Here is a 13,179-nt window from a genome sequence, read left to right on the forward strand (position 1 = left end):
ATGCGGGCTTAGGCAGAGGATGGTTTTCCCGGTGAGAAAGAGCAGAGTGTTTCTCCCGTGTGTGCCGAGTTACCCTGGTGGCTTCAGTGGTGTCCTCGGAAGATAAGAGCAGTGTGAGTGTCTGGGGTCTGCCTGGCAGAGAACCACAGGCCGAGCGTCTTAGACAACAGAGATCTACTCTCTCATGGTCCTGGGGGCCAGAAGTCCGAGACCTGAGCATCTGCCCCAGGCCTCTCCCCTCGAGCGTGTCTGTGTCCCAGTGTCCCCTTCTTATAAGGACACCAGTCCTTGGATGCGGGCCCAGCTTAGTGACCTCATCTTAACTAATTACATCTGCCACGACCCTATCTCCAAATAAGGTCACTTTCTGAGGTCACGGGGGTTAGGACTTCAACAAATGAATTTTGGGGTGACGTCACAGTTCAACCCACGACAAAGGGCAATAAATAAGCACAAGTTTATAGTGGAGCGAGAATATTTTCACAAAAGTGGGTTTCTAGTTAACTTTATCGAGGTATAATTTACATGCGACAAACTGTTCTCATTTAAAGAGTGTCACACGAGTTTGCACAAGCTAGTGAAACCATCAGGTGGGCTACGTCCCTCCCCCCAAGTTTCCTGAGCCTAGGCAACCTCGGACCTGGTTCCCTCCCTGCCTGCTGGTGGCTTTGCATTTTCCAGAGTTTCATGCAGAGGACGCACACGCCCTCCCCTGGTCTGGCTTCTTTCGTGCAGCATGAGTGTTTTGAGACCCACTGTGTCTGTGTGGAGTGACATTTAGTCGGCACAGGAAGGCCAGGCGGGAGGTGGAGGAGGCACGTGGGGCCTTCCTGCCGAGCACCCCGCTGTTGGACTAAACCTCGTTCTGTCTGTTCACCTGCTGACGCGCGTTGGGTTGTTTCCAGGTTTTGCTGTGGTGAATGGCGCTGCTGTGACCATGTGTGGGTGCTCGTGTGGACCCCAGCTCCCACCTCCCTGGGTCTGCCCCTTGTGTTGGAGCTGTTGGGTCATGTGTGTCTGTTCCACCCTTGAAGACACTGCCACGCCGTTTTCTCAAGTGGCTGCACCATCTCACGTTCCCGCCATCGGAGTGTGAGGGTTCCCGTTGCTCCATGTCCCCACCGACATTGATGTGATCACTCTCTTCAGTTTTAGCCGTTCCGAGGGGTGTGCGGAGGCATCTCGTGGGCAGTTTGCATCTGCGTTTCCCTGAGGGCCACTGAAGTCGAGCATCTGCCTGTGTTCGGCCATTCATACATCTTGGTGATGTGTTTGTTCAAAATGTGACCCCTGTAAAAAATCTCACGGTTTTAAAGCCCGGTTTTAGAATACGATATGGGCCGTTTCAGTCAACGGTGGACCGCGTAGAGACAGTGGTCCCGTAGGTTAGTACTGTGGAGCCAGGTGTGTAGAGTCTGCACCCTCTGGGTTTGTGTGAGCTCCCTCTGTGATGTTCGCACAAGAACAGAATCACCTAAGGACGCATGTCTCAGAAGGTGTCCCCGTCGTTAAGCGCCATGCGACTGTTACGGTGTTAAACTCAGCTCAGACGTCCTCGAGGTCTCCCCCTCCTCCTCCGGGAGCCCCTGTGGCCTATGGGGAGCTGCTTGGCCACTGAGGCTGGGATCAGAGCGCTTTGGTTCTAGCACAAAGGTGTCTTGCTTCCGCTTTAAAATATTTGTCTGTTAGATTATGTTTTCAGGAAAATTTTAAATAAGTTTAAATTGAGTGTAACCGAAATGCAGGAGTTGTCAGTCAGAGGTGGGAAGGTGGGACGCTGTCTGATGTGGTATTTGGGAGGACGCTCATGTCTTACGAGCTGTTCCCAGTCCTCGGTGGGCTTTTCCTGAGTGTGACTCAGTGACTGGCCCCAGGGAGGAGCCGGCCGGTGGGCCCAGGTCCCTGCACAGGCCTGATGCTCGTCTGGGTGTAAGAGGGACGCCAGGTCTCGATTGCATCCACTACTTTACATTTTGTTAGAACAAATCGCCTTCCAGCCCCTTAGGGACGAAAGGAAAGAGATAACCCGCTCCCGCTCCCAGAACTAGTGCTCCAAGCACACAGAGCAGCAGATGACGTATATTCACAGCAGTCCACGTTCCGTGGTTCTTGTGTGTCTTGAGATGTGTGGTTGAGTTGGCCTTTCCCCAGGAAGCGTCAGTAGCCGCCTGGAGGAGCTTGAGTGGCTGTTAAACGTCTGTCTTCGAGATGATGACTTCTGCTCTTGATTGTGAAGAGACCCCTCACCTTCAGATGCTGGTGGAAGGTTCTGGAATGTGCTCTGTAACTTCCAAGATGAGTGTAGGGATTGGGATGCCGAGGGCCATACCACGTAAGTGATGGATTAGGGAGCCGCCCGTCCCTCTGGCATCTCCGACACCGGCATCCTGGAGCACAGACGTGCTCCTGTCTCACAGAGAGGTGGGGGGTGGGAGCCGGTTCCATTGCTCAGGTTTGAGCGTGGCTTGTTTTACTGGAGACGTTGGAGCTTCGTCCTCGCCCTGGATCACCGCACTGAGCAGAGGCGAGACTGTCGCATCGGCCGTGGACAGCCGGCAGGGACAGCAGGGCTCCCTGGAGGACTCGGGCTTCGGCATCAGACGCTCGCGGCTCTGAACCTGCCTCTGCCGCTGGCAAGGCGCTAGCGTCTGAGCTTCTGTTCCCTGGCTTGCCACTGGGGGACAACCTCCGCCTTTCCCGGAGGCTGTGGGGTTGGCTGTGGCTCCAGGAGCAAGGGGCAGGTTGCCCGCCCAGGCCGGACAGGCCCTCGCTGGCCCCTCTGTCACGCACACCGCTTGGTCACGCACACTGCTCACAGTGTCCCTGGTTATCCGGGGCGGGGTGGGCTGGCTCACGAGCCCCACTGCTGTTCAGGGCGACTTGAGTTTTGGGGTTGGTCTGGAGCGGGGGTTCAAGTTGTGTTGGTACCAGAGTGGTAACGTTTCGTAAGTGTTTCGTAATGTTTTGTAAGTGATTCTGTCTGAGGCTGAAGTAGCTTGAGATTAGTCAGCTATAAATAAAATAGATGGTAGAGAACATATAGGAGAAGTAAAAACAGAAGTGGTGTTTCATAAAAACAACACGGAGCTGGTGGAGCCTGGAGACAGTCCTTGCATCGCTTCTGTGCAGCCGCAGACACCAGTGTGCAGCACAGCCCGTTCGCCGCCTCGGCCTCACCCAGCCCTTGGCTCTTCACGTGCAGTGATTTGGCATCTGTGTCCCTTCATGGACCGCAGGCTCCTCTCTGACAGGGCCCCTTACTCACAGGGGTGCCACACGTGGACCTTTGAATGCGTGAAAATGCCCTGTGATCTGCACAGCAGTGCAGCTAATCCAGAGACGACGGTCAGGTTACCTCTGCACAGATGTGTGTTTGCAGGTGTGTGTCCTGTGAACAGATGTATGTCTGTCCACAGTGTGTGTCCCATGAATAGATATATATATGTCAGTCTGTAAGTGTGTGTTGCCTGAACAGTTGTGTCTGCTGTGAACAGGTGTGTGTCCTGTGAACAGATGTGCGTTCCCTGAACAGGTGGCTGTCCTGTGAACAGGTGTGTCTCCGTTAGACGGTACACTCCACCAGGGCAGGGCAGGTGCTCTGCTGTCCTTGCCTTCAAAGAAACAATGTGGAGGGTGGTTTAGTCTCGAGTCTGCATCTTACTCTTCAAGCTGTTACATGATACAACTGGCTGTGTTGCCCAGGAAGCTTCCATTTTTAGGGTCGCAGCTGCCAAAAAGCAACTGGGCAGCTGGCCACTGGGCTGCCGCTCTTGTGCTGTGGTCACATGGTCACATGTCCGGGACTTCCGTGAACATCTTACTGATGCAGAGAGATTATCAACTTTGTAGCCAAGTTCTCTGCTCTCTTAAGCTTCCCTGGGCGTGGATACATTATGTGTGTCCTTGATGTTTCCATAGCAGACTCGTCTATTTTCCATTATCATTATTTTAGATTCCTTTTCTTTCTAGTATACAAAAAACTTTTTTCCCTAATGAAAATTGTATGGTTTTTCTTACTACAAAATTCCTGTGAAGTACATAACTGATTTTTAAGCTGCCCTGATTGGATAATAATTTATTTTAGAACTTTTCATATGAGTTGAAATTATTTTAGAAATGCAAGCCCTGTGAGGTGGTTGTTGCTTCTGTAAAAATGACATTTTCTTTTCCTTTTCATTGTTCCTAATTCTTAAAGGATCTGTTTTACTGGTGAGAAAAGAGACTTATTATTCATATAGGACATCAGATAATGAGACATACAGCTTCCTGATTTGACACAGGGTGCCGACACTTTTGATTCTTCCTGACACACGGCCGGGAACCAGTTGCCACTTTGTGTGGACTCCAGGCCTTAAACTGACGCCTTAGTTTAAATGGTCATTTTCCTCGATTTGAAGTGTTTTGGTCCCTCCCTCAATGCCTGGTCAGTCTGAGTCTGTAAGGCCAGGAGTGAGGAATAAAGCCGGGCCTGGACGTCCCTTCTTGTACCCCCTCCTGCCCCACTCAGAACGCTGGGGCAGCCCTGGGTTACACCCCAGCCTCGGGGGCTCTGATGCGCTCGAGGTCGAGAGGCCTATGTGGTCTGTGGGCATAGGGATAGGTCTCCTCCTCAGTGGCCTGTCCTTGTTGGGGACAGGTTCAGCTGCTGTAAGAGAAAGGCTGAGACCCGATGGAGGCAGCGTGTCTACCTCGCGTCTTGAGTCTGGGGCCGGTCGGGGCAGCGGCCTTTGTTTTCGGCGGTGGCCCCAGCGCCAGGCCACAGTAAGTGCTCAGTCCGGAAGAGGGGACTAGTGCAGCAGGAGGTCACCAGGGCCTCGGCCATCACATCAGGGCCGCCAGCAGGAAGGGCTCGAAGGGGTGGGCGGGATGGCGCTGGGACCCCGCGTCTGGTTCAGTCTTGCCGCCTCGTTCGACTGGCCTGTGAAACGTGAAGCCGAGTAGCTGCCTTTGCACAAGGGCGTTTCGAGGTGCTTTCAGGTGATTTTGCGAAACGTGGTAAAGACTGAGGGAAGGCCCGGGTGCCGTAACAATGTGGGTAAATAGAGCCAAGTCTGAGGTCTCCGAGCCAGGCGCCCCGAGGAGCCGCCCCACCCAGGAACGGCGTGGACGTCCCTGCCTGGTTTTGTCCCATTAAATGCATTGTGGCATTTTGGGTGAGAGCTTCTGCTTCCCTGATCAGCGGGGAAACAGAAGATTTAAGGGGGAAGATCAACTCTGACCGCCGTCTGGTTCTCAGGCGTGTTACGGGGTGAGCATGTCCCCCAGAACTCGTCTGTTCAGTCCTGACCCCTCAGTGCCCCAGAATGTGACCCAGTGTGGATGTAATTAGTTGAGATGAGGTCGTACTGAAGGAGGGTGGGCCCTAATCCAATATGGCCGTGTCCCCATGAAAAGGGGACCTGGGATACAGATACACTCACAGGGAGATTTGTGGACGTGGAGGCAGAGACGGGGTGAGGCGTCTACCGGCCCCAGAAGGCCAAGGTTGCTGCCAACAGCAGAAGCTGAGAGGCCTGGGGCAGATCCTCCGCGGAGCCTGCAGAGGGCGTGGCCCCGCGACGTCTTGGTCTCGGTTCTGGCCTCCAGACTGGGAGACTCAAGTTCTGTTGTTTAAGCCTGGATCTGTGGCACTTTGTTCTGGCCGCCTCGGGAGAGCTGGTGGTCGGGAGAGCCGTGGAGGGGCATAGGGGGTGATCCAGGAGGATTCGGGCTCCGGGTTTTGTGCAGTGGCACTGCTCTTGATGAGGGCGCACGTTCCCGCACTGGCCACCTTCCCTGGGAGCTGGGCCAGCGGCGGGTGAGCTGACCTTCTCCCTCTGGAGTCTTGGGAGTTTGTGGGGCTGAGGCTGCGACTGTCTCTTGCTCTGTGGGTTTGTTTGTGTAGGAAGTCGGTTTTTGTTTTTTGTTTTAAGGATGTTTCTTCAAGGGTGAGGGATGAGGGGACACTTGGGTCATTTAACCTAGATTTTCCCTTTGGGTAAGAAGGTCGCCTTACCCATTCATGGGCGTTTTCCTTGTTTCTGGAATATTTGTTTTTTGTTCTGAGAGTTAGCTGTGTGTGTGTAGGATTCTGTTCAGAACTGTGTCCATTATGACGGTGGTAAGCCTTGAACCCGGAAACTTGCATCAGATTCCTGCTTGCTTCCATTGCCGCTGGGCGGCTGCCCTGCCTTAGGGAAGGGATAGGCGCTCCCTCTGCAGGTGGTGCTCCAGGCCCAGCAGACGGGCTTGCCGTGTCACTTCTGCTCCAGCATGGTGGCCAGGCCACCCTCAGCATGTGCGCCCTGCATAGGCGTGCGCCCCGCATAGGCGTGCACCCCACACAGCCGTGCTCCCCGCACAGCCGAGTGCCCCGCACAGGCGTGAGCCCTGCACAGGCGTGCTCCCCGCGCAGCCGAGTGCCCTGCACAGGCGTTCTCGCCTGCCTTCATCACATGCACTCTACCCGACTCCCGCCTGGCGTGTTTGTGTCAACTGCGTGGATAACTCTTGTTTTGCCCCCACAGAGTCTGTAGAAGAGGCTTCCAGGAACCAGGACTTCCAAATGAACAACCGAAAGGAAGACATGGAAATCGCGTCCCACTACCGACACCTGCTGCGCGAGCTCAATGAGCAGAGGCAGCACGGCGTCCTGTGTGACGCCTGCGTGGTTGTCGAGGGCAAGGTCTTCAAGGCGCACAAGAATGTCCTGCTTGGCAGCAGCCGCTACTTCAAGACGCTCTACTGCCAGGTGCAGAAGACGTCTGACCAGGCCACGGTCACGCACCTGGACATCGTCACTGCCCAGGGCTTCAAGGCCATCATTGACTTCATGTACTCTGCCCACCTGGCGCTCACCAGCAGGAACGTCATCGAGGTGATGTCGGCTGCCAGCTTCTTGCAGATGACGGACATTGTGCAAGCCTGCCACGATTTCATCAAGGCCGCACTGGACATCAGCATCAAGCCGGATGCCTCCGACGAGCTCTCAGAGTTCGAGATTGGCACCCCGTCTGGCAGCAGCACAGATGCACTGATCTCCGCCGTGATGGCCGGGAGGAGCATCTCCCCATGGTTGGCTCGGCGCACGAGTCCCGCCAATTCTTCCGGAGACTCGGCCATCGCCAGCTGCCACGAAGGTGGGAGCAGCTACGGGAAAGAGGATCCGGAGGCCAAGGCTGACGGCCCCGAGGACATCTCCTCGCAGTCGCTGTGGCCCAGCGACGTGGGCTACGGGTCTCTGCGTATCAAGGAAGAGCAGATCTCGCCGTCTCATTACGGAGGCAGCGAGCTGCCTTCTGCCACGGACAGTGTGATCCAGAACTCTTTCTCAGAGCAGGCTGGAGGGGACAGCTGGCAGCCCACAGGCCGGAGGAAGAATCGAAAGAACAAGGAGACTGTCCGGCACATCACGCCACAGGCGGAGGATGGCAGCCGGGCCGGATCCCCGCTGCCGTCTTTCCTTCCGACGTCCGGGTGGCCGTTCAGCAGCCGAGACTCAAGTAAGTCTTTCATTTGTTACGGGCGGGGCTCAGACACCGTGGGCCATCGGTGGCCCAAATGCACTGTGTGTTGGTGGCCCCGTGGCTGTTGGTTTTGTGAATGAAGTGGCACATTTCCAGTGGGTCACCTCCTTTCGCAGTAAATTGCTGTGAGCTCAAGGAACTCGACTGACGTGTCCCACAGGCCAGGTTGTCCCCATCAGTACAGCACCAGTGTCACCACCACACAGAGGCCACCCGGGGTGGGGATCCTCTGAAGCCGAGGGAGACATGAGCTTTGGGGTCATAGCTGGAAGAGTGAGGTGACACCTGGAGGGAGCCCCCCTCCCTCCAGGCACAGTCTGCTTTCTCTTGTAGAGGGGGGCCTTTCCTAATTTTAAATGATTTAAATGTTAACATTTTAAAAAGATGGAAAGTACATTAAATGAGGTGATGTGAGGGCGAGAGGGAAGGGCCGAACCTTGCACCGAAGTCTCTCTGCAGTCGTGCGGCCTTCAGCTTTGGGTTCTCTCTTCAGTGGACAGTGCTGTGGTCATTACTGTGAGTGTTGGACAAACGTGTCACATGCACAGGTTTGTCCGCAGTGGAAAGCTTCCTCCACCTGCGACTCGAGGACTCGAGGCCACGAAGCCCCTCACAATGAGGGGTGTTTGACAACAAGCGCAGGTTCCAGTGTGCAGACTGGCGGACGTGGTGCTTTGTTCCTGCAGCCACAGGGCGGTACTGCCTGGTGCGGGCGGCCTCTCCCGACCCCGCGTCTGACCCTCTGGGAGGTGCGAGGGGGCTCTGAGCTTGGCTGTGTGGAAGCTGCTCCTCACACGCGGGACGACAGTTTGTGTCTGTCTCCGAACGAGGAGACAGCCAATTCGATGTTGACTGGTTGCAGATGCTCTTCCCGGTGCTGAGCACGCGGTCACTACGACCACACCGAGCCTTTCTGAGTGGAGATGGGAACAGGCTGATCACCCTGCACCCCTGCCCCAGGTGCAGCGGGGACCCAAGGGCTGCAGTTCGGGGTAAGGAAGGATCTTTGCAGGAACCGAGGTTGGTCCAGAGCAGGACAGAGGCTTCTTAGCAACTGCCCGCCGTGGGGAGGCCCCTCCAGCACGAAGGTTAGAAGTCGGCCGGAGTGCGTGAATGGACAGAGGTGGACAGAAGGCAGCAAACCGTGGGGCGATAAGCCTTGAGAAATGCTGCAAATGCTGAGCCTGCCTGTGCTCCGTGGGGAGGGCTGCCCACTCCCCCCAACCCCTGCCCCGAGGGCTTCTTGGGGCTCTGGTGAGCTGGCTCCTGCTCTCCTCAGCAGAAAGAGGGCAGCCGTCCGGGCCTTCAATACGCTGTACCTTTTATTATTGTGGTGAAATATACAGACCATAAACTTCACTCTTTTAATCATTTGTAAGTGTACAATTCATTGGCATTAAGTACATTTACACTGTTATGCAACCATTACTGCTGTCTATTTCTAGAGCTTTCTCATCTTCCCAAACCGGAACTCTGTATCCATTAAACAGTACCTCCCCAGGATACACTGTAGACTTTACCATTCAGTCTCATTCTCATTGTTACTTTGTGTCCCCAGCCCTGAGCGCTGGGCCAGATCCCTGGATGTTCAGCACAGATTGGTCTAACCATGGTTTCTCAGCCTCGGCTGGATGACTCTGCCTTGGGGCTGTCCTGGGCACTGCAGGATGTTAGCAGCATCCCTGGCCCCTACCCACTAGATGCCAGTAGCAACCTACCCACTAGTTGACAACCAAAAATGTCTCCAGACACTGCAAATGTCCCTAGCGGGCAGCCCCCTGGAACCGTTGGAGTTAACTGAACTGAAGTCAGAAGAAGGTTAAGTTTCTGAGCTGATATAAAAACCATCTGCCTCTCTGCTGGCTGTTGGTAAGGAGAGGTGCGCAGGCGATTGGCGGGTGACAGCAGTGTCTCCGTCTGCTCCTAACTTGGTTGATAATCTTGCACCAGCTCTGACTAAAACCTGAAAAGCAGCAGTCCACGCGGAATGGCTTAAGGATGGACGCTTCATGTGGAAGCTTCTGAGGTGGCTGGTGCAGTGGCTCCTTTGCCTCCTGTCCCAGGACACCTGCTCATGTGTCATGGGTCACCGACAGGCTGTGATGCTGGAGGCCTTTAGATCTGTTAAAGATTTTTATTTATTCATTTTTTCCCCCCAAAGCCCCAGCAGATAGTTGTATGTCATAGGTTCACATCCTTCTAGTTGCTGTACGTGGGACTCGGCCTCGCGCTGGACGGAGAAGTGGTGCCTTGGGGCGCGCCCGGGATCCGAACCCAGGCCGCCAGCATCAGAGCGCGCGCACTTAACCGCTAAGCCACAGAGCTGGCCCGAGGCCTTTAGATCTGAGAGTCCTTCAACATATCAAGAAATGGTGCACTCCTTAAGCCCGTGGGTTTAATGTTTTAAATGCAGTTGTCGAGCAGAAGGTGTTTTTAGAATCCAACAAGTGATTTCGGCTGTGTACTTTTGTTAATATCTTAAATCCTTTGGGTTACCACGGCAACTGTGAACCGCTTCTGGTAGATTATTCTGAGTTGCTAAGGCAAGGACATGAGGTTGTGGGCTCGCGTGGGACGGTTTCTGCCCGCCTTATGGTGGCCAGTGAGTCCTCCTTCCTGGCCCTGGGGCTGGGCTTTGGAAGAATAAATAGTGATCCCCAATGGAGGTCAGTGTGTTTTCATTAAAGATTTGTTACATCTTAGAGAAAAATATTTTTTATTCTCTTCCTGTTAATAAGCGAAAAGGTCCCCTCCCAAAGGAACATGGATGTGTGGATGTCCAGCCTTGCAGCCAGGCCACCTACTCTGTCCCACTATGTTCCCACTGTGGCTTGCGGTGGCTCTGGGGCCTGTTAGCGCTTAAGAGTGATTTTCCACAGAAAAGGCATTCTAACCTAGTGGCTTCCAAGAAAACGTCCGTTGAAACTTACTTCCGAGTTATCGCAGCTCATTTGTGTGATTGCTCATGGGAAAGGGCATTAAAATGTGCAGGGACATCGTGCATACGTACAGGTGTGTTTCAGATGCAGGCAGGCTCTGTGGCCGGGCCCACATTGTCTCCCCCTCGTCTTCCCTGGGCTCTGGCCTCACCCCTTGTCTGCGATCCCAAGGGTGGCTGTGAGGTGGAATTGTAGCTACTAGTTCAGAAGCTGGTGCAAGAAGGGCCCCGGTGCCCCATCCTAACGTCCCACACACATTCCTAAAAGGTTCTGCAAAAATAAAGTTCTAGTGAGAATAAAGTGTGTGGGTTTTGTAAAGTGAATGTTTGTACCTGGACTTTGCTAAGGTTGGACCTTACCACACAGGGATTTTTTTTCTTTTCTTTTTTTTTTTGGTGAGAAGATTAGCCCTGAGCTAACATCCGTGCCCCATCTTCCTCTACTTTATATGTGGGACGCCTGCCACAGCACGGCTTGATAAGCAGTGTGTAGGTCTATGCCTGGGGTCCAAACCTGCGAACCCCAGACTGCCAGAGCAGAGTGGGTGAGCTTAACCACTACGCCACCGGGCCAGCCCCCACACTGGGACTGTTAAGAGTGCATTGGAACCACAGAGCAGCTTCAGGTGGGTGAGGTGGTCAGCCTGTAGGCTTCCGGCTGAGGCCGTTGCAGCTTCTTTCCTGCTGCGGGAGGGGAGCAAGGTGACACCAGCTCTCAGGATGGGGGACTTCACACACTGCCTCTGGCTGGGGGCCCAGCCCTCCTTTGCTGAGGTCAGAGGGTTCTCTTCTCAGCCCCTTGGAGAGCGTCGCTGGGGCTGAAGCAGGAGCTGGCAAGCGGAAGGTCTGAGGCTGGTGGCCCCTCCTCCCCTCATGGAGGTGGGAAGGGGGACCATGCCCCTGGACTGTCTTAGCCTGGCCGCAGGCGTCCTGAACCACAAGGACACGGGAGGACTCATTTGGAGAAGCAGCGAACCTGTGAGTTTGTCTGAGTTCATGTACACCTCGGTTCCTTGATTTGATCAGACATGGAGGAGTGAGCAGGGAGCCCAGCGCCCAGCACAGCCCTCCTGGCACTCGGGAAGACTTGAAAGTGCACCATCCTCTTCTGGAAGAGGAGAAAATCAGCTTGCTTAGTATGATATTTGTATTTTGGGGGTAAAAGAGTCTGAACAAAAAGTGACACTGCGTGCCTTGGTCAGTCTCCCGGGGCTGGGATTGGCTCTGTCTCCAACACCCAGACCGACGAGTGCCTTTCCTGAGATCCGGGGCTTCACCCCTCTTCCCCTACTCTGCTGTTCAGTCCTTTCCTCAAAGGTTTGCAAGCTCGACTGTACACCCAGATGTTTTCCTTCAGGTGTGAGCAGAGTCACCTGGAATTGGTCCTGAGGGACCAGGCTGCCATCTGTCAGGGCCGCGGCCGGTGCCCCCAACAGAGACAGTAGCGCTCTTCACTGGAAGGTTTGGTCGGGAACGTGGAGGACAGGGGTCAGGGTGGGAGGACTTGCTGCCGGGATGGGAATCAGTGAGGCCTGTCCCTGTGCTGATCCAGGAAAGCAGGAAACGCTGGTGACGCAAAACAGGCGGAATAAGAGCAGGAACCAAATGGCCATGCGAGTGGGATCTGGTGGGTGGAGGAGGAGTGAGCAGGCTGAGCGCCAGGGGCCAGGGTAGGCGCCCATCTCCTGGGATGGGGGCTCACGCCCCCTGACCTTTGGCGTTTGCACTTCTGACGGCTCATCCGTGACTGAGGCCACACTTTGGAGTCACTGTCCTGGTTGGAAGACCCTTGTCAGCTCGGTTTTGTGGAGGCGCAAACGTAGCATCTTTTTCTGCTCAAATGGAAATGTCTTTCTCTTGCAATTGGATTTCCTAGAAAATTGAGTTCGCAAGGGGTGAGCCCTTGAAGGGCTCTCATGGGCGTCTGACTCAGCCTCTCCATTCCTCCAGGTGTGGAAATAGGCTGAGCTCAGTGGCTTGTGCGGTCACCTGGGGGGTGCCTGGCAGAGCTGGGGGGGTGCCACCGTCACACCCCACCCTGAGGAAGAACTCGAGAGCCTTCTGGGTTGACGAAGGACCAGGCAGGCCTGGTCACGAGGCTGCTGGGTGGAGCAGGAGGATGTGCTTCTGGGAGGCCCGCGAGCTGAGTGGCTCTCCAGCCTCGGGCGACGAGTCCCCAGAGCTGGGCCTGGCATTTCCCCGACACAGCGGGGAAGGGCCCGTCGGCGGAACCAGGATGAGTTGATGTGATTGCACTTTGCTGAGCAGCCTTGTTCACGGTGGTTTTTTGACAGTTCGTGTTTTTCCAGGATGCGTTTTTGCGGGAGGTGTGACCCCCTCATCCTGCTCTAGGATTGTGCAGAGAGGAGCTCTCTTCAGCTCCAGAGTCCGCAGGGGCTGCCCCCAACGGTTTAATGGAGATACGGTTCACGCCGCTGTCCCATTGGAAGTGTAGCCTTTGCTGCTTTGTGGGGTTCACAGATGTGCAACCATCTCGCTGGATCTTGTTTTGTTATTTGTTTTTTCTTGGGTGAGGAAGATTGTCGCTGAGCTAACATCTGTGCCAGTCTTCCTCTATTTCGTATATGGGATGCTGCCACAGCATGGCTTGATAAGCGGTGTGTAGGTCCACACCCGGGATCTGAACCCACGAACACAGGCCACCGGAGCAGAGCGTGCTGAACTTAACCACTATGCCACGGGGCCAGTCCCCTGGATCCTGTTTTGATTTGATCT

General features: G+C 55.0%; 1 protein-coding gene across 2 annotated transcripts in view; it reads left to right on the plus strand.

Moving 5' to 3' along the window:
* Positions 1–13,179, plus strand: part of ZBTB46 (zinc finger and BTB domain containing 46) — a 69,462-nt gene that overhangs the window by 14,952 nt on the left and 41,331 nt on the right. For both annotated transcript variants that reach the window (XM_087444949.1, XM_087444950.1), the window contains exon 2: positions 6,507–7,481. In XM_087444949.1, coding sequence (XP_087301075.1) covers positions 6,545–7,481 — 937 coding nt within the window. In that variant the 5' untranslated portion in view covers positions 6,507–6,544. The remainder of the gene's footprint in view (positions 1–6,506; positions 7,482–13,179) is intronic.

Source organism: Ceratotherium simum, chromosome 21, assembly GCF_057802395.1.
Source record: "Ceratotherium simum simum isolate JZ-2026a chromosome 21, ASM5780239v1, whole genome shotgun sequence".
NCBI classification, from domain to species: Eukaryota; Metazoa; Chordata; class Mammalia; order Perissodactyla; family Rhinocerotidae; genus Ceratotherium; species Ceratotherium simum.